The 20,471-nt window shown below is 48.5% G+C and overlaps 1 protein-coding gene across 2 annotated transcripts in view; it reads left to right on the top strand.

Annotated features, from left to right (window-relative positions):
- The window catches only part of VWDE (von Willebrand factor D and EGF domains), an 89,419-nt gene that overhangs the window by 43,485 nt on the left and 25,463 nt on the right, over nucleotides 1–20,471 (top strand). For both annotated transcript variants that reach the window (XM_072154379.1, XM_072154380.1), the window contains 7 exons: nucleotides 11,015–11,170; nucleotides 11,359–11,463; nucleotides 12,415–12,529; nucleotides 12,995–13,245; nucleotides 15,758–15,977; nucleotides 17,828–17,962; nucleotides 18,792–18,920. In XM_072154379.1, coding sequence (XP_072010480.1) covers nucleotides 11,015–11,170; nucleotides 11,359–11,463; nucleotides 12,415–12,529; nucleotides 12,995–13,245; nucleotides 15,758–15,977; nucleotides 17,828–17,962; nucleotides 18,792–18,920 — 1,111 coding nt within the window. The remainder of the gene's footprint in view (nucleotides 1–11,014; nucleotides 11,171–11,358; nucleotides 11,464–12,414; nucleotides 12,530–12,994; nucleotides 13,246–15,757; nucleotides 15,978–17,827; nucleotides 17,963–18,791; nucleotides 18,921–20,471) is intronic.

Below are 20,471 nucleotides of genomic sequence, written 5' to 3'. Positions count from 1 at the left end.
TACTCCAGAGCTGCACTCACTATTCTGCTGTTGGTGCAGTCACTGTGTACATACATGACATTACTTATCCTGTACTGATCCTGAGTTACATCCTGTATTATACTCCAGAGCTGCACTCACTATTCTGCTGCTGGTGCAGTCACTATGTACATACATGACATTACTTATCCTGTACTGATCCTGAGTTACATCCTGTATTATACACCAGAGCTGCACTCACTATTCTGCTGCTGGTGCAGTCACTGTGTACATACATGACATTACTTATCCTGTACTGATCCTGAGTTACATCCTGTATTATACCCCAGAGCTGCACTCACTATTCTGCTGCTGGTGAGGTCACTGTGTACATACATGACATTACTTATCCTGTACTGATCCTGAGTTACATCCTGTATTATACCCCAGAGCTGCACTCACTATTCTGCTGCTGGTGCAGTCACTGTGTACATACATGACATTACTTATCCTGTACTGATCCTGAGTTACATCCTGTATTATACCCCAGAGCTGCACTCACTATTCTGCTGCTGGTGCAGTCACTGTGTATATACATGACATTACTTATCCTGTACTGATCCTGAGTTACATCCTGTATTATACTCCAGAGCTGCACTCACTATTCTGCTGCTGGTGCAGTCACTATGTACATACATGACATTACTTATCCTGTACTGATCCTGAGTTACATCCTGTATTATACACCAGAGCTGCACTCACTATTCTGCTGCTGGTGCAGTCACTGTGTACATACATGACATTACTTATCCTGTACTGATCCTGAGTTACATCCTGTATTATACCCCAGAGCTGCACTCACTATTCTGCTGCTGGTGAGGTCACTGTGTACATACATGACATTACTTATCCTGTACTGATCCTGAGTTACATCCTGTATTATACCCCAGAGCTGCACTCACTATTCTGCTGCTGGTGCAGTCACTGTGTACATACATGACATTACTTATCCTGTACTGATCCTGAGTTACATCCTGTATTATACCCCAGAGCTGCACTCACTATTCTGCTGCTGGTGAGGTCACTGTGTACATACATGACATTACTTATCCTGTACTGATCCTGAGTTACATCCTGTATTATACCCCAGAGCTGCACTCACTATTCTGCTGCTGGTGCAGTCACTGTGTACATACATGACATTACTTATCCTGTACTGATCCTGAGTTACATCCTGTATTATACCCCAGAGCTGCACTCACTATTCTGCTGCTGGTGCAGTCACTGTGTACTTACATGACATTACTTATCCTGTACTGATCCTGAGTTACATCCTGTAGATCTTTTATTTTATATAAAAGTAAAAAAACATAACAATACAAACAAAACATAATATACAATATATACAATATATACAATATCTTACCTGCTGGTCCAGCCACATTCACACCTAGTAAAAACAATAACTTAAAATACACCGAAATGAATGAACACCAAATACCACAACCCCCACCCAACCGATTATCACAACCTAAACCAAACCAATAAACAATAAGACAAGCCACACCCACAAATAAAACATAAATGACTATAAATATACATAAACCCACCCCACACCCTCTAATAACAAACCACCCCACACAGATCACATCCCACACCCATTTTTTTTTTTTTTTTAAATATATAATAACAAATACACACAACACTACACTAAACTAAATCCCTCGCCCGCACCCTCCCCTTCCCCCAGACACTGGTCTAACGTCCAAAGTTTGCGTTAAGTAGTCCAGACCAGTGCCCAGGGTCATAGAGTCCAAATCAGTTCGTAAATCCCACCACCATCACCCCCCTCCCAACCTAACACTATGTCCCAAACCCCACTATATACAATATATACAATATATACAGTATTTACAACACAACATAAAGAAAACAGAATACAAATAAAATCTCAACATCATCAATCAAAACCACATAAAGCCCAGGTTCGGCGCCTGCAAGCCCCTACATTACCACATGTCCAGAACACAAAACAAAAATCTACAGTGCAGCATCAGCCCCACACCAGGAGAGGAGATGACAGACTAAGGGACACTAAAGGAGAACCCCCTCCAAAGGAGAGAGGCCCTCCCCGTGCCCAGCCTCTCATACTCCAGAGAGCGCACCTTCACCAGGTCACCCAGAATGTTCCTAACCACCTCATCCACCGGGAGGATTTTACGCTGCGTCGAAACTAAACACCGTGCGTTCCACCTGTGGTACCTGACCACTAGACTGACTAGGAATAACGTGCAGCGGTCCCGGCCACCCAGGCCTCCGAATGCTCCATAGGCCCACTCCGCATAGGAGAGACCGGCCAACCCGAGCCAATGGATGGAAGCGCCCACCCGGTTGTACACCTCTGTGTTAAAGGGGCACTGAAGCAGGAAGTGGTCCATGCTCTCCAGCAGGCCACCGCACTCCTCCCGGGGAGAACCCCTTTCCTCAGAGCTCCTACACTTCAGATTGTCCCTCACACACAGCTTTCCATGGAAGCAGCGCCAAGTCAAGTCCCAAAACTTCAAGGGGATCCTGATGGAATTCAAAAGACCTAAACCCACCCCCAGATCCCGACTTGGGCAATCCCTGAGGGCCAGAGGCTTCTGGAAATGGGTCAACAGAACCCTCTTGTCAAGGACTTTCCTCGACATGGTCCTGATCTCCCACATTCCCAGACCCCACCGGCGAATCACCTTCAGAACCGGGGTAGCGTAAGCCGGAAGATGCCCATGCGGTGTACGAAGATCCTTCACTTGTCCTCCTGTCTCCCATTCCTGGAGGAAAGGCCGAAACCATCCCCTGCAGGAGTATACCCACGGAGGAGCCCTCTCTTTCCAGAGGTTTGCTACATTGATCTTAAGAAAGGTATTCACTAGGAACACCACAGGGTTGACCATACACAACCCTCCTTGTCTCCTCGTGCGGTAAGTAACCTCCCTCTTGATAAGGTTCAGCCTATTCCCCCATAACAGCTGGAAGAACAGACTGTACACCCGAGTCCAGAGGGGTTCTGGCAACATGCACACACTGCCCAGATATATCAGCAATGGGAGCAGGTAAGTTTTAATCAGGTTAACCCTTTCTCTGAGGGTCAAAGACCAACCCTTCCACTGGTCCACCTTCTGAGCGGCGATCTTAAGCCTGCCGTCCCAGTTTTGCATGGGGTAATCCCCCTGGCCAAATTCGATGCCGAGAACTTTGGCAGAGTCTTGGGGCCCTGGAAGAGTGTCCGGGAGATCAAAGCCTGGACCTCCCTCTCCCAGCCAGAGACTCTCACACTTATCCCGGTTGATCTTGGACCCAGAAGCCTCTGAGTAGCGGTCAACCTCTGACATCACCCATTGCGCCTCCCCTCCCGAGGACACGAAAACGGTGACATCATCAGCATACGCTACCACCCTTAGAGTGGCTTCCGGTGCTGCCCGATCCATCCCGACTCCCACCAACGGCCCACGATCAACCCTCCTAAGGAATGGGTCAATCGCGAACACGTACAGTAGTGGGCTCAGAGGACAACCCTGGCGAACACCAGACCCGACCTCAAAAGAGCGGCCAATCCAACCGTTTACAAGCGGGAAACTCTCTGCCCCTGCGTACAAAACTTTCAGCCAATTGACAAACTCCCCCGGCAGGCCATACCTCAGAAGGACAGACCAGAGGTACTCGTGGTTAACCCGATCAAACGCTTTTGCCTGATCCAAGGACAGCAAGTACCCCTTCCAGTTACCAGCCCTGCCCTGCTCCACTGCCTCCCGGACACAAAGCACAGCACTAAATGTACTGCGGCCTGGAACAGAGCAGTGCTGGGTCCCCGAAAGGAGCCGGGGCGCAAACTGCACCAGCCGATTAAACAGCACCTTTGCCAAAACCTTTCTGTCCGTATTGAGAAGCGCTATGGGACGCCAGTTCTCAACACGAGATCGGTCCTTACCCTTTGACAGGATGATCAGGGCTGACCTCCTCATTGACTTCGGCAGAGCGCCCGAGGAAAGACACTCATTGAATACCTCAGTCAAGAGGGGAACCAAGGCGTCCTTAAAGGTCTTATAAAACTCAGATGTTAAGCCATCCGGACCCGGCGATTTTTTGAGGGCGAGCCCTTCAATCGCCAGGCTGACTTCCTCTTCCCTGATCACTTCGGTCAAAACATCAAGAGAGGGGTCTACTCCTGGCTCAGGGACAGTTTCAGCCAGGAAAGCCGACATCACATCCCGATCTAGATCCTTCCTGCCCAAGAGGTGCGAGTAGAAGGATCTGACGACCTCCAGAATTCCTGATCTGGACCTTTTCAGGGATCCCGTACTGTCAACCAGTCCTGTGACAACTTTACCATTCACTGACATCTTGCAGTTTCTGTAAGGGTCGGGCGAGCGGTATTTCCCGTAATCCCTCTCAAAAACCAAAGATGCGTGTCTATCGTACTGACACCTCTTCAGCAAGGATTTCACTCTGGAGATGTCCTCACGACTACCTCCAATCGAGACGAGATGCTCGAGTTTCCTCCTCAGGCCCTGATACAGGCGGTACCTGTCCAGGCTCCTGAGGCTCAAGAGCTGGCGGAAGAATCTCGCCACCCTTTTCTTGAGCATCTCCCACCACTCTGACTTACTGCTACAAAGGCCCAGCAAAGGTACCTGGCTCTGAAGAAAGTCCTCAAAGGATTGTCTGATCTCCGCTTCTTCCAGGAGACACGAATTGAGCTTCCAGTAGCCTCTTCCCATCCGGGGGGTCTCTGTAACATTCAGAGAAAACAAAATTAGACAGTGGTCGGAGAACTCCACCTCAACAACGGACACTGCTGAAGAGATGGCTTCCTCCTTTAAATAAAACCTGTCTATTCTAGACCTGCAGCTACCCCTATAATAGGTGAACCCCGCGTGGCCTGGGGTGTGCCGGATGTGGACATCCACCAGGCGAGCCTCACTAGCTATGCTATTAAGAGCGACGCTATCATAAGTCAGCTTGTCTCTGGAACCTCCCCTATCCTGGGACCTCGTGACAGCATTGAAGTCCCCTCCAAAGACCACCTGCCGACTTGTAAAAAGGTAGGGCTTGATCCTCATAAAGAGACACTTCCTGTCCCACTTGGACTGGGGACCATAGATGTTAATTAGGCGAAGTTCTTGTCCCTTCATGAGGACATCCAGGATCAGGCACCTCCCCATTTCTAACTCAATAACTCGTCGGCATTCTACCAGTGCGGTAAAAAGTACCGCCACTCCGCTATACGGCTCGGCCGCAAGAGACCAATAGGAAGGCCCGTGTCTCCATTCCCTCTTAGCTTTAAACACGGCCGCCAAATCTGGCAGCCTGGTCTCCTGCAAAAATAAAATGTCGGCTTCAACACGGCCAAGAAAATCAAAGGCCGCAAATCTAGCCGCATCAGACTTAATGCTGGCGACATTAATGGACGCCAGCGTCAACGGAGTGGGTGCCGCCATCATGAGTGATTGAGTTAGACGGCTTTCTTTTTACCCATCTTACCACCACCCTCGGGAAATGAACACCCCCTTTTTAGACATATTGTGGTGTCCATCTCCCGCACCTCTGATGCTTCAGGGGCAGATCCAGGACCTGCCCCCTCATCCTCGTCTCCAGACTCTGGGCCAGTCTCCCCTCCTGAGGACCCTGACTCCCCAGGGGGAGACTCGGCACCTCCTGCAGGCTCCGCCACCTCTGGCCCTTCACCCTCAGCCCCTCCATCGGCAGGAGGCGCTCCATCCAGGGCCAGGAATCGATTTGAAAGTTCGACCAGCGGGGGGTCGGTTGCACCTTCCTTGGGTACCTTAGTCAGGGAGGGAGAAGATCTTACACCTCCCTTCTTTTTACCCTTTTTCTTCTTTTTGGCGCCACGCTTACGCTTTTCCTCTAGGCACGCCCTATTATCCTCGTCCATACTCTCATAATGGGAGGAGTCTGAGGACGTGGCACCTTCCTCTCTCTCGATCCTCCTGACCTCCTAATCCAGTACATCATCCCCTGGGGCCTCAGCGACAGGTGTGGTCTCCAGGATAGCGCCAGAGGTTGTCCCAGCAGCCCGGGACTCCCCCCGCTCTCTCTCCTGTTGACGCTTCTCTAGACGCCTTAGCTGGGCAGGCGTCTTTTTCCTGTCTTTCTTCCCTGGCCCCTCCATTCCTCCACCTCTGCTAGTCCCCTCCCCAGTAGATTCAGCCTCATGGCTTTCATCCGCTGAGGCTGAGCCTGCATTAGCGAAGGAAAGAGGACAACGACTGTACGGGTGACCGAGATCACCACACAGGTTACACCTAATCTGCCCTGTACAGGATGCAGCGAGATGGCCGACACCCCCACACAACGCACACTTCTGCACGGTGCAGTTTGCGCTGAAATGTGTGGGGTCACCGCACCTGTGACACAGCTTAGGCTGCCCCCGGTAGAAGATCAGGATCCGATCCCTCCCCAGGAAGGCTGATGAAGGGATGTGGGCGACTGAGTTACCTGAACGCCTCAACTTCACCATGAAGGTCCAGGCCCCTGACCAGATACCATACTCGTCACGATTTTTCTCGGGTACTCCCAGTACCTCTCCATAACGATTCATCCAGGTCATGATGTCAAAGCAAGATAGTGATTCGTTACGAGTAAGAACGGTCACTTTCTTGAGTTCGCTCTGGCGGGACACCGCTTGCACAGCAAAGTCCCGCCACTCGGGCTCGTTGTATCTGAGCTCATAGTTGGACCAGAAGAGCTCAAGCCTCTCTGGCCGAACAAAGCTGATATCAAACTCAGATGTACCATAGGGATGGATCAAGGCAAAGATGTCAGCCGCCTTGAAGTCCATCTTCAGCAGCAGCTCAACTACCCGTGCCCGCGGGGGACACACATCACTGCCACGCCACCGAAGACGGACCACATTCCTACGGTTAGCACCCGGCCCGGTTGTCGGGAGCGACCATGATGTCTCCCTGCCTCTTTGCTCTCGGAAGGCAGACAGGCCGTGCCTCTCTATCCAAAACGACAAATCAACCTCCTGCCCCGCTACATTGATCGTCCTTTCTCCCTTCTGTAAGGCCTGCAGGAGGCGCCGTTGCAAAAAGCCGTCCCCAGAGCCCAGAGACGAGGATGATGGAACCCTACTTCCCCCAGCAGCGACACTGGCATAGCTCTTAACGGGGGCCGCCACTGGGGGAGCAACCGGACCAACCCCTGCACCCACCACATTAACACTACCCACCTGCATGTTACACCCAGCCGCGCCACTCACACCACCAGTCACTCCATCACCCACCCCCAAAGCTGGAAAAGATTCTCCACCACTCACACCATTCACATTATCCACCACAACATTACTGACTCCACTCACACTGGCTGGACCAGCAACAACATTAGCAGACAAGACCACCTCCGCATCTTCAGGCACAAGGGACGGGGGTCCCCCCGCAGCGCATCGCCCAGAGGGAACCCCAACTTGTGTCACACTTGTGCCCTCCACATCATCGGTAGCAGATGTTATTTTACTTTTCTTAGAGGAAGGTAGGAGTCGCCGCTGATCTTTGGCTGGTATGTGGCACCGCTGATCCCCACCTTCCTCAGCACTCCTCTGCAGACTGTCTCCAACACCAACACAAAATAAGACTTTAGGTTTGGGAGGTCCGGAGCCCTCAGCCTCAGCGACCCCTCCACGCTGCCGCAGCCCCATAACCAAGTGATCAGTGGCAACAGCATGAAGAGGCGCCGAGGCACCGGAAGCTGCCACCAGTGCCGGGCTATCCCCCCCTCCCACTGGGGGATGCACCACAGCACTGGATTTCGATGGTATCGCCACTGCCGAGCCGCCCTTACTGTCCTCGCGGCCGATGCCTCCCCTGCTCCCCCACTGTTACCACAAACAGAGACGGAGCCCATCGCCACATCAGATGTCACACCTGTAATCTCCCCGCTCCCTGGCACTGAGTCCACTGCAGGACCCGCGCTGGGCTGGGTAACGGGGCTCGCACAGTGAGCTGGCCCTGCGGCCGACTCGGGTTTTACGGGGAGGGGGCTGTAGACTAGACTCACCACTTCCACGGATTTGTTCTTCTTCTTTCGTGGTTTGCTGCCCCCCGGTGCATCCTCCGGCAGATCGTCTCCAAAAGTAAAGTCCTGGAGGTGCACAGGGGACTCGAGCCGTCTGATCTCCTCCATCAGCGCCCCTCCCTGGTGGCTGTCACTATCCTCACCCGGGCCGGCAGAACCGCAGCCAGATGACATAGCCGCTTGTCCTGCAGGGGGCCCACTGCACGGTACCGAACTTTCCTCCTCCATCTGACTCTCTGGCTGAAGCCCCATCAGCCGCCTCTGCTTCTCCTCCTCCATCTCCCGGAACCGCTCATCATTAAGAATTTTTTCTTTAAACGGATCGCTCCTCTCTAGCAGGTAAGCCTTCCTCTCCTCCAAGGCCTGGATGTTAGTCTGGAGCCTGGAAATCTCTGCCATAATCTGCTCCTTCTTCCTCTTTGGGGCAGAGCTTGCCCTGGCATGGGCGCACCTGAGCTCCTCCCGCAGTCTCCTCACCGTCTTGCTGGCTTCTTCGTACTCAGAGAGGTGGCCCAGAGCCCGGGAGGCATAGGTGGAAATAGACTCCCGGGTCCTCAGCATTCCCCAGCCCTCTTCACTGAGGTCAGCCTCACCTCTCTGAGCACTCAGCTTTCCTGCGGTATCCAGCTTTCCCGAGGTATCCAGCTTTCCCGAGGTATCCAGCTTTCCCGAGGTATCCATCTTTTCTGAGGTCTTGCTGCTTTTTGAAGCCTTAGCTGGCCTGGGGGTACTTGGAGCAGCATTGCTGCTGTTCCTTGCAGATCTTCTTACCCCCAAGGCTTCCGCAGCGCTGGCCGGTTCCTGGCTACCCCTGCCTCCCGCCGGCCTAGACCGGGAAGCAGGAGCCTGGGACTTGCTGCCCTGGCTCATGCCTGAAAACCCACTCCCTCCCTGGGAGAGGAGAGAGCAGGCCCCAGGTGGAGGTGGTTTTCCCTGGAGCTCAGGAGCAGCAGCAGCACACAGCCTCTCACAGCAACAGACAGCTAACGAGCTGACGAGCAACACCAGAGATGCACTCACTATCTGCTGCTGGTGCAGTCACTGTGTACATACATGACATTACTTATCCTGTACTGATCCTGAGTTACATCCTGTATTATACTCCAGAGCTGCACTCACTATTCTGCTGCTGGTGCAGTCACTGTGTACATACATGACATTACTTATCCTGTACTGATCCTGAGTTACATCTTGTATTATACTCCAGAGCTGCACTCACTATTCTGCTGCTGGTGCAGTCACTGTGTACATACATGACGATTACTTATCCTGTACTGATCCTGAGTTACATCCTGTATTATACTCCAGAGCTGCACTCACTATTCTGCTGCTGGTGCAGTCACTGTGTACATACATGACATTACTTATCCTGTACTGATGCTGAGTTACATCCTGTATTATACCCCAGAGCTGCACTCCCTATTCTGCTGCTGGTGCAGTCACTGTGTACATACATGACATTACTTATCCTGTACTGATCCTGAGTTACATCCTGTATTATACACCAGAGCTGCACTCACTATTCTGCTGCTGGTGCAGTCACTGTGTACATACATGACATTACTTATCCTGTACTGATCCTGAGTTACATCCTGTATTATACACCAGAGCTGCACTCACTATTCTGCTGCTGGTGCAGTCACTGTGTACATACATGACAATTACTTATCCTGTACTGATCCTGAGTTACATCCTGTATTATACCCCAGAGCTGCACTCACTATTCTGCTGCTGGTGCAGTCACTGTGTACATACATGACATTACTTATCCTGTACTGATCCTGAGTTACATCCTGTATTATACCCCAGAGCTGCACTCACTATTCTGCTGCTGGTGCAGTCACAGTATATACATGACATTACTTATCCTGTACTGATCCTGAGTTACATCCTGTATTATACACCAGAGCTGCACTCACTATTCTGCTGCTGGTGCAGTCACTGTGCACATACATGACATTACTTATCCTGTACTGATGCTGAGTTACATCCTGTATTATACCCCAGAGCTGCACTCCCTATTCTGCTGCTGGTGCAGTCACTGTGTACATACATGACATTACTTATCCTGTACTGATCCTGTGTTACATCCTGTATTATACTCCAGAGCTGCACTCACTATTCTGCTGCTGGTGCAGTCACTGTGTACATACATGACATTACTTATCCTGTACTGATCCTGTGTTACATCCTGTATTATACTCCAGAGCTGCACTCACTATTCTGCTGCTGGTGCAGTCACTGTGTACATACATGACATTACTTATCCTGTACTGATCCTGAGTTACATCCTGTATTATACCCCAGAGCTGCACTCACTTTTCTGCTGCTGGGGCAGTCACTGTGTACATACATGACATTACTTATCCTGTACTGATCCTGAGTTACATCCTGTATTATACCCCAGAGCTGCACTCACTATTCTGCTGCTGGTGCAGTCACTGTATGTACATACATGACATTACTTATCCTGTACTGATCCTGAGTTACATCCTGTATTATACTCCAGAGCTGCACTCACTATTCTGCTGCTGGTGCAGTCACTGTGTACATACATGACATTACTTATCCTGTACTGATCCCGAGTTACATCCTGTATTATACTCCAGAACTGCACTCACTATTCTGCTGCTGGTGCAGTCACTGTGTACAAACATGACATTACTTATCATGTACTGATCCTGAGTTACATCCTGTATTATACCCCAGAGCTGCACTCACTATTCTGCTGTTGGTGCAGTCACTGTGTACATACATGACATTACTTATCCTGTACTGATCCCGAGTTACATCCTGTATTATACCCCAGAGCTGCACTCACTATTCTGCTGCTGGTGCAGTCACTGTGTACATACATGACATTACTTATCCTGTACTGATCCTGAGTTACATCCTGTATTAAACTCCAGAGCTGCACTCACTATTCCTGTCATTTCCATCTAATCTTCCCTTCATGCTTTTATCTTTCCGATGCTCCCAGTACAGTGGAGGCAGATGGATCCTTCTGGAACCAGTACTTACAGATGCTACATTTAGGAACCCCAGAGCTGTTGACTGCCAGATCCCGTTGGATGTTGCCCAATCTGATGGGATGGAACCTGTAGATGAGAAGCCCATAGCGCGCTGGAGAGTCAAGGTAATGAGGTCTATTATAATGTATAGAATACAAGCAGTATATAGCGATATTATTATCATTGCTGTATGACATCACTTTGGGTTCTCCGTATTGATATTTCATATGAACTATCTATGACGAGTCCTCGCTCCTCCTTATGATCCTTTAGGCTTGTGGAGTAGTAACTCATTGCCCCCTGTTATCTGCAGGTATCTAATGATGGGGATCTTTTTAGTAACTTCAAGTCGATGACGTTATATGATGGAGCCTGCCAGACCTGTGACCCTCTGTCCGATGGGTTGTGTACATTGAAGGTAAGTCATGTCCACATTGATAGATCTCCCAATCTAATCCCATGGTGCTCAGCTACTGGGATCTGCTAGAATCAGTGATTATAGATACAGACTGGGATAATGGAGACGGAGCTGTGTCCAAACTGTGGAAGCTGCAGCTCTTGATTAGAGTCTCCTGACTCAGTTCCTGGGATTGGGTTCTGTGGCAGCACTGAAGGAGCACTGTGCACTCTATCTCTCTCTTCACTTTCACCATGTGGTCTGGACTGCTGACAGGCAAAGACCTGAGACTTAGGGTGATGCCACACATGGCGTTTTGAACCCGTTTTTGGTCAGATTTTAAGCAGTCCGTTAAAAAATGCATGCGTTTTTGACAGGTTTTACCAATTATCTTAATTAAAACTGGTAAAAAACTGATGTGTTTTTAGACTGCTTAAAAACGTCCAAAAATGGGTGGAAACGCCTGCGATAGGGAACGAGCCACCGGTGTTTTGCATTAAATTAACGCAAAACACCGGCACCCGGTGGGTGTGGCTTTGTCTGCGTTTGCGTTTTCAAACGCAGACAAAGCGGTGCATGTTGCACCAGCCTCAGACTGCAGACTGGACCATGTGCTCCCCCTGCACAGGGGTTTTATCCTCCCCCTGGTCAGGTGGTAGCTCCTCTCCAATCACACTCCAGTTTACAATACAGCCACATAATTGGATAACATCTTACACCCATTTAACTATTACCTTTCCAGGCAGAATCTACAGCAGCTATTACATAATCTCTCAGTGCTAGAAACTTACTAGAGCGCCCATGACTCCCTCAGACAGCTCCTGACCTGGAGAGGGCGCTATTCACAACTACCAGCCTGCCTATGCATTGGCAGGGGTGTTGCACATAAAACAAAACTTTTCAACTGCTGTAATTATAAATGTCCTGATCCTTTGGTCTGGTTATCAGTTTGAAGCTTTCATTTCTTTTCAGGAGAAGACGTGTAACATTGATGGACTCTGTTATGCTGAAGGAGACCCCAATCCAACAAGTCCCTGCTTACTCTGCAAGCCGAGCGTCTCCAAGCTAACCTGGTCCATTGCTGAGAGTAAGATGTATGGAAGGTGAAGGGTTACATGAAGGGATAGCAGAGGAGCACAACTTATAAGTTGTCAGCCTGCAGCTATTCCTTTCAGCTACCCCCAACACATGCACACTCAGCACAGCTCAGCATGCCTGTGTTTTCTATGTCAAACACCTCTGGTCCCCCTAATGACACCTGTGATCGAGGATGGGGTGTCACACACCTTAAGTTGGGGTGTCTAGGTCCTAGAGGATATCTGTGCCACCCCCCATCACACAGAGATCTCCGAGCTTCTTGATCAAGCGTTGCTATAATGTATCACATTTCTAAATTGATGGTAAAAGAAAGTTACATTGTATCCAGGGCATTAGCAGAATTTATAGGGGGGGAGGGGGGGGCCATAACAGAACGAGGGGCCCTGCGTGTGTATTAAGCTTCATTTTGCCCTCCTCCTCGCCATCTTCTCCTGATATAAAGCTTCTCTTTTAGGTAATCAGCCCCCGGAGCTTCACTCCTTACCGGGAACGTTACAGACGTTCTACAGCGAGAACTTAGTCTACCAGTTTGTGGGGTCGGATCCTGAAGGGTCCGCAATCCTGTTCACCTTAGAGTCTGCTCCGGAAGGCGCCAGCCTATCCCCCGCAGGATTACTCATCTGGAAGGTGATGTCACTGAGAACAGAGAAGATCGTGTTTTCTGTCGTAGATGACTGTAACGCCAAGACTACGGTGACAGTGGAGGTAAGTTATGGAAGACAAAGCTCCAGGTCCTCTGCATAGATAAACAGATCAATTATAACATTCTAGCTACTTCCAGCGGCCACTAGGGGGAGCTCAGGAGCTTACTGAACACTGGGGAACATTTACTTACCCGGTCCTGTCGTGATCCAGCAGTACGATCTCCAACGAGGATTCGGGTCTTCCGGCGATTCACTATTGTTTTGTGCCCGATGTCCACCAGGTGTCGCTGCTGCGCTGAGATCCGCCGGAGTTCACCATCCTATTCCGGGTGCATGTAAGTGTGAGTCAGGCGACACATTTTATTTCTTAAATAGCGTGATTTTTCTGAATCCGTTGGGTTTTTCAACGGCCATGCCCCCCCCCCCCGTTTTACGTTGCAGGCAAGCCGGCGCCGATGCAACACAATCTGCATGCGCCAAAAACCCGGGGCAAAACTGTGTTATCATAGAGATGACTGTCTAGACAATGGGGCAGATTTACTTACCTGGTCCATTCGCGATCCAGCGGCACGTTCTGTGCGGAGGATTCGGGTCTTCCGGCGATTCACTAAGGTAGTTCCTCCGACGTCCACCACGTGTCGCTGCTGCGCTGAAGTTCATTGGAATGCACTGAACTTCACCAAGCCGGGCTGAGTGCAGGTAAGCGCGTGTCAAGTGACACGTTTTTTTTTTAAATGCAATGGTTTTTCCGAATCTGTCGGGTTTACGTACGGCCGCGCCCTCCGATTTCCGTCATGTGCATGCCGACGCCGATGCGCCACAATCCGATCGTGTGTGCCAAAATCCTGGGGCAATAAAGGGAAAACCGGCGCAAAACGGAAAAATTTGCGCAACCCGCCGGAAAAACGCAAATTCGGGCCCTTAGTAAATGACCTCCAGTGTGTAGGAAACTCCTGAGCTCCCCCTAGTGGCTCCTGGAGGCAGAATTGTATCATGACAATCTATGCCCATGCTGGGGACCTCTGTCAGGAACAATGATATCTCCTTAGCTATGGCAAAATTAAAACAACCAAGGTCATTGTAGTATCTGCAAAATTTGGAAATTCTAGAAATGGAAGAGTCTCTGGAGTAGTAGTTATAGAAAGAGATGGAGACTGGGGGTTGTAGGTGATCAAAGAACCGTCATTCACCTTATTGAACATCTAAAACCCGAAGTCTCCGGAATCACAGATCAGATCTCTTTGAAGTTTACAAGATCTTAGGAAGAAAACGCTACAAAGCATCTCCTGAACATGAAAGTCTCCGACCCTTCAGATGGGAGAGCACTTACCTGATCCTCACATAATAGGACTTACACCTTGTGTCAAGTATCATCAATCCTCATACATCAAAGGTTTATCCAACCTTGTTACCCGGAGATCCTCAGTCACATATTCCGCTGCCTTGTCCTATGTGCAGAATATCAGACACTATAAGGAGGTTGTGTACTCCAGTCCCTAATACAGTCCCCAATAAATAGTCAGACATTGAGGGCATTTCACTGACCCCCCCTCCCCAAGATAAGTCCCTTATTCTGCTACCTACCAGCAATCCATCATGATAATCCAGGGACCCTGAGGCTGCTCTCACACAGCCGACATGGGGATGCATATCAAGCCGCAAGTGGGAGGGAGAAGTGCTTCTGCGCAGTGTAACTGCCTGTGAAGCTACAGCATGGAGGGACTCTGTAAACAAACCTAGAGCCCTCCAGGCTCATAAGCATAATTATAAAAGTTGATTTTAGAAGGGTGGAGGCCATGGATAACAAATATAAGAAGATACCACAGTCACGGTGCCGGGATCTATGCGTAAGTGTCCCTGGTTTATCATGATGGATTTTGGTGGTAGATTCCTTTAAATACTCTGTGCTGAAGGGAGTCCCTACTTCCTTAATTTAGCTCTGAAACCACAATACTTTGTGCTGCTGGGGACTGTTTTCCCCCAATGAGATCAACACACTTCCCCTTAAACACTCTGTGCTGCTGGCACCCTGCTTCTTCCACTCTATTTCTAGTCAGGGGTTAATGTGACCGGACTTCATGTCCCTATCCCTGTTACATGTCCCTATCCCTGTTACATGTCCCTATCCCTGTTACATGTCCCTATCCCTGTTACATGTCCCTATCCCTGTTACATGTCCCTATCCCTGTTACATGTCCCTATCCCTGTTACATGTCCCTTTCCCTGTTACATGGATCCCCTACTTAAGGACACACGACTTACAGACGACCACTAGTTACAGACGGACCCCTGTGACCTCTGGTGACCTCTCTGGATGTTACTATAGTCCCAGGCTGCAATGATCAGCTGTAAGGTGTCTGTAATGAAGCTTTATTGATAATTCTTGGTCCCATTACAGCAAAAAAATGTTAAACTCAGATTGTCACTGGGGCAAAAAAATTTTTTGTCTGGATCAACAATTGTAAAATATACAGTTTTGACTTACATACAAATTCAACTTAAGAACAAACCTATGGAACCTATTTTGTACGTAACCCGGGGACTGCCTGTAATTCTTTTTCTTCTATCTCTAGGTGGTGGTTAAAGCCTGCGGATGCCAGAACGGAGGATCCTGCACGGCAAATGTAAACTTCCCTCCCGGAAAAGGGGAATATCTCTGTGTCTGTGTCCCGGGATATGAGGGAGAAAGCTGTCAGACCGATGTAGATGAATGCCAGTCCAATCCGTGCCGAGCCGGGACGTGTGTGGACCAGGTCAATGGCTATCGCTGTGACTGCCCCTCCGGCCTGAAAGGTAACATCCAAGATATTTACACACAAAGCTACAAAGTATCTGAAGGAAACCTCCAAGGATCCAGAATATGATACAATTGTCTCCAATACTCAGCAACCAGTCAATGCTATTGCTGTATGTGACCTCTGAGGGGCGCCATCTATATCACACGTCTGCATCTATGTCTCAAAATGAACAATAAAGACCTAAAAAAAACATTAAAATATATTAATATTTAAAAATAGATAATAAGGAAAAGGTAGATGGAGAATGGATCTTCTTTCTTTCACATCGTGTCACCATTGATTCAGACACCCCGCAAAATTAGAAGGTAGATGTCAGCCAATCGTCACTCAGGACACACACAAAGAAAATTAGAAATATTATTCCAAATGTTTCCCTGTATTCCCAGGGATCTAAACAATGTTCTCTTAGTGGAGGACCTACCATGTAGGCAGATACTATGGGGGATCCTTCCATGATCTTCTCTTAGTGGAGGACCTACCATGTTGGCAGATACTGTGGGGGATCCTTCCATCATCTTCCCTTGTTGGAGGTTCTACAATGTAGGCAGATACTATGGGGGATCCTTCCGTGATCTTCTCCTAGTGGAGGACCTACCATGTTGGCAGATGCTATGGGGGATCCTTCCATCATCTTCCCTTGTTGGAGGTCCTACAATGTAGGCAGATACTATGGGGGATCCTTCCATGATCTTCTCTTGTTGGAGGTTCTACAATGTAGGCAGATACTATGGGGGATCCTTCCATGATCTTCTCTTGTTGGAGGTCCCACAATGTAGGCAGATACTATGGGTGATCCTTCCATGATCTTCTCTTGTTGGAGGTCCCACAATGTAGGCAGATACTATGGGGGATCCTTCCATGATCTTCTCTTGTTGGAGGTCCCACAATGTAGGCAGATACTATGGGGGATCCTTCCATCATCTTCTCTTGTTGGAGGTCCCACAATGTAGGCAGATACTATGGGGGATCCTTCCATGATCTTCTCTTGTTGGAGGTCCCACAATGTAGGCAGATACTATGGGGGATCCTTACATGATCTTCTCTTGTTTGAGGATCTACCAAGTTGGCAGATACTATGGGGGATCCTTCCATGATCTTCTCTTGTTGGAGGTCCTACAATGTAGGCAGATACTATGGGGGACCCTTCCATGATATTCTCTTGTTGGAGGTCCTACAATGTAGGCAGATACTATGGGGGATCCTTCCATGATCTTCTCTTGTTGGAGGTCCCACAATGTAGGCAGATGCTATGGGTGATCCTTCCATGATCTTCTCTTGTTGGAGGTCCCACAATGTAGGCAGATACTATGGGGGACCCTTCCATGATCTTCTCTTGTTGGAGGTCCTACAATGTAGGCAGATACTATGGGGGATCCTTCCATGATCTTCTCTTGTTGGAGGTCCCACAATGTAGGCAGATACTATGGGGGATCCTTCCACGATCTTCCCTTGTTGGAGGTCCTACAATGTAGGCAGATACTATGGGGGATCCTTCCATGATCTTCTCTTGTTGGAGGTCACACAATGTAGGCAGATGCTATGGGAGATCCTTCCATGATCTTCCTTTGTTTCCCAACATTAATAGCTACATTTTCAGGTAGTGTCACTAGGGAGAGCCTTTAAGTGGTGACCATATATGTGGATGAGAACTGTGTAATACCTTATATCCCCTCTGGAGGCGCTGCAGAGAATTTGGACCCTTATTGCTAGGTTCTTCCACATTTGATCACTGAGGGTCTCGGCAGCAGAACGTGGTCTAATCTGCCTGTTGCTGGATGACCCAAAGGGATTGACCCCTTCCAATAGTCTCTATTACTAATAATCATGTGATGTGCTTGTCCCTAGGTAAAGCCTGTGAGGAGGATGAGGATGAGTGTGTGTCCGCCCCTTGTTACTCCGGTGTACCCTGCACTAATACTTTCGGCTCCTACACCTGCGCCTCATGTCCGGAGGGTTATGATGGAGACGGAAGAATATGTGGTCAGTAAATAATTCATCTTCTATCAGTGAGGAGGGGGAAGAGTTGTTTGCAACAATGAATTCACATTTTGTCCCAGGATTCCTTATGCAAATCAAAAATAGAGGGAACCTGTCAGCAGGTGTGACCCAGCAGTCTGGAGCCAGAGTTATATATTGTCCCTGAGAGATGTTTCTGTATCTTGTTAGTAGCAGCAGGACTGTGATGTAAGGATTTATATTCCAGCATTATAGTTGGGATTTCCTCACACTGCTGTGCTCTGTGCTCACTGCAGCCAGTGTTATGTATTGTATTTGGAGAGATGTGCAATCAGACCTGTATATGTATGTTAGTAGCAGCAGGACTGTGACATGTGGTTTTATATTCCAGGATTGTAGATCCATATGCACTGGGGGTCCTCACACTGCTGTGCTCTGTGTTCTCTGCATTGAGCTACATCACAGCCGCAGGGAATACAGCAGCAGGGAAGTTACTGAGCGCTAAGAGCCAAGCAGTGTGAGGAATATTCTAACTATATAATTGCATTTTTTGTTGTGCTGCTGCTTTTAACAACAGATATAAAGGTATGTAAAAATATTTTACATATTATTTATTTATGTTGTATTTATTTTGTGAGATTCCAGAATCTCTGCTTGCTGTCAGTTAATAGAAACAGACCTGCCTGATACATTGTAACGAGTCCCACATCCGCCTGACATGTACAATGTTATTAAAGTAAACAAAATCCTTCTGTTCATTGACAGTAAGCAGAGATCCTACAAACCTTCAAACTCGCATACAACCAAATACAATCATGTCACCCGTGTGCTATTGTTCTCTGTTATCATACAGTGCAGATAATCCTGACTACTCAGCCCCAGACAACCCAGACCCCTGTGAATTATAACATCTATAATACCAGAGGGGAGAGAAAAGGTCAAGATAAAGAAAAAAACGTTCAACCAGAACCAAATATTAAAGGTGAGCGGCCAATCTTTGTAATTATGAAAAAATATCATTAAAGGAAATCTACCACCAGGATGAAGGACTGTAAACCAAGCACACTGACATACAGGCCTGTGCCTCCTCTGGCAGGATCTGCTTTTCTTTAAGCTTCTCATGCCCTTCGTTTTAAGAATAAAATGCTTTTACATTATGCAAATGAGCCTGAGGGGCTCCAGGCTCCATTAAAACCTATGGAGCCCCTCAGACTCATTTGCATAATTTTAAAATCTGAAAAAAACAGGGCAAAAAAAGCTAAAAGAAGAGCAGATCCTGCCAGAGGGGGCACACAGCAGTATGTCAGTGTGCTTGGTTTACAATCCTTCATCCTGGTGGTAGATTTCCTTTAGAGGAGATGTGTTCTTTGAGTCCTTTGCCTTCTACCCCCAGTATGTCTGGTTGCTGAGCTTTGTACTGCAGCGTATACAATAGATACATATCTTAAATGAACTCTTATCATGTTTTGCAGCTTTAGGGGTAATTTTTGCAGCTTTAGGGGTGATTAGAGTGGAATATAAATTATTGTTAGTTTGAAGCCAAATTTGAACTTTGTAACAAACAAAGATACAAATGTAACAAGTGGATTTGGGGTTAGAAGAACAAAATCGTACAGGGTCGATGCCTCCCCCCATCATCAGTACAGGGGGAAGGACTCACATATTAGTAACATTGTAAATTAGTGGGAAAACATATGTGCAGTATAATGTAAGCAAAGCGCATGGCGGAGCGCCGGCACGGACCATTTACTGAGATAATTAGTCAGAGCCGTACAGTAATAATGAATGACCACAATGTTCCTACATTCTTCCCAATGTTTATTTGATCCACGGACGGAGTCGGCAGAGAACAACGGCCGCTATTCTGAGGGAACAGGCAGGAAGCCCCTAATGTATAGGATAAAGCCCCTGCCAGGAGGAACTATCAGGGGGACCAAGAACCCACAAATGGGGAATACAATGAAACCCACAAACCATAAGCTACAAGGTCACAGCCCCGACCTTGGTTACCTCTCTCCCCTGCATTGTCTTCCATTGTCTCTTCTTCCTTATCTTCATTTCCTCTGGTTCTTATATTTGTTCTCTTTTATCTCTTATTGTTCTTCATCCCCTGTTTTTCCCTCTTGCTTTTTCTGTATTTTTTATTTCTTAATCTTCTGGATTTGCTATTATTCTTCTTCTTCTTTCTCTTCCCTCCCTTTATTCCTCTTCCTATTCACTGTTTTTCTTCCCTCTTCTTATCTTCTTTGTCTACACATTGGGGGTCATTTACTAAGGGCCCCCAATGGGGCAGATTTACTTACCCGATCCATTCGCGATCCAGCGGCGCGTTCTCTGCGGTGGCTTCGGGTCCGTCTGGGATTCACTAAGGCAGTTCCTCCGACGTCCACCAGGTGCCGCTGCTGCGCTGAAGTCCGCCAAGGTCCGCCGGAGTTCACAATCCGTTGCTGGGTGAAGGTAAGCGGGACTCCAGCGACACTTTGTTTTTTTAAATGCGGCGTTCTTTCCGAATCCGTTGGGTTTTATTTCGCCA

Source organism: Engystomops pustulosus, chromosome 5, assembly GCF_040894005.1.
Source record: "Engystomops pustulosus chromosome 5, aEngPut4.maternal, whole genome shotgun sequence".
In the NCBI taxonomy this organism is placed as follows: Eukaryota; Metazoa; Chordata; class Amphibia; order Anura; family Leptodactylidae; genus Engystomops; species Engystomops pustulosus.
Note: the sequence above shows the minus strand (reverse complement) of the source record. Positions and strands in the feature narration are given on the sequence as shown.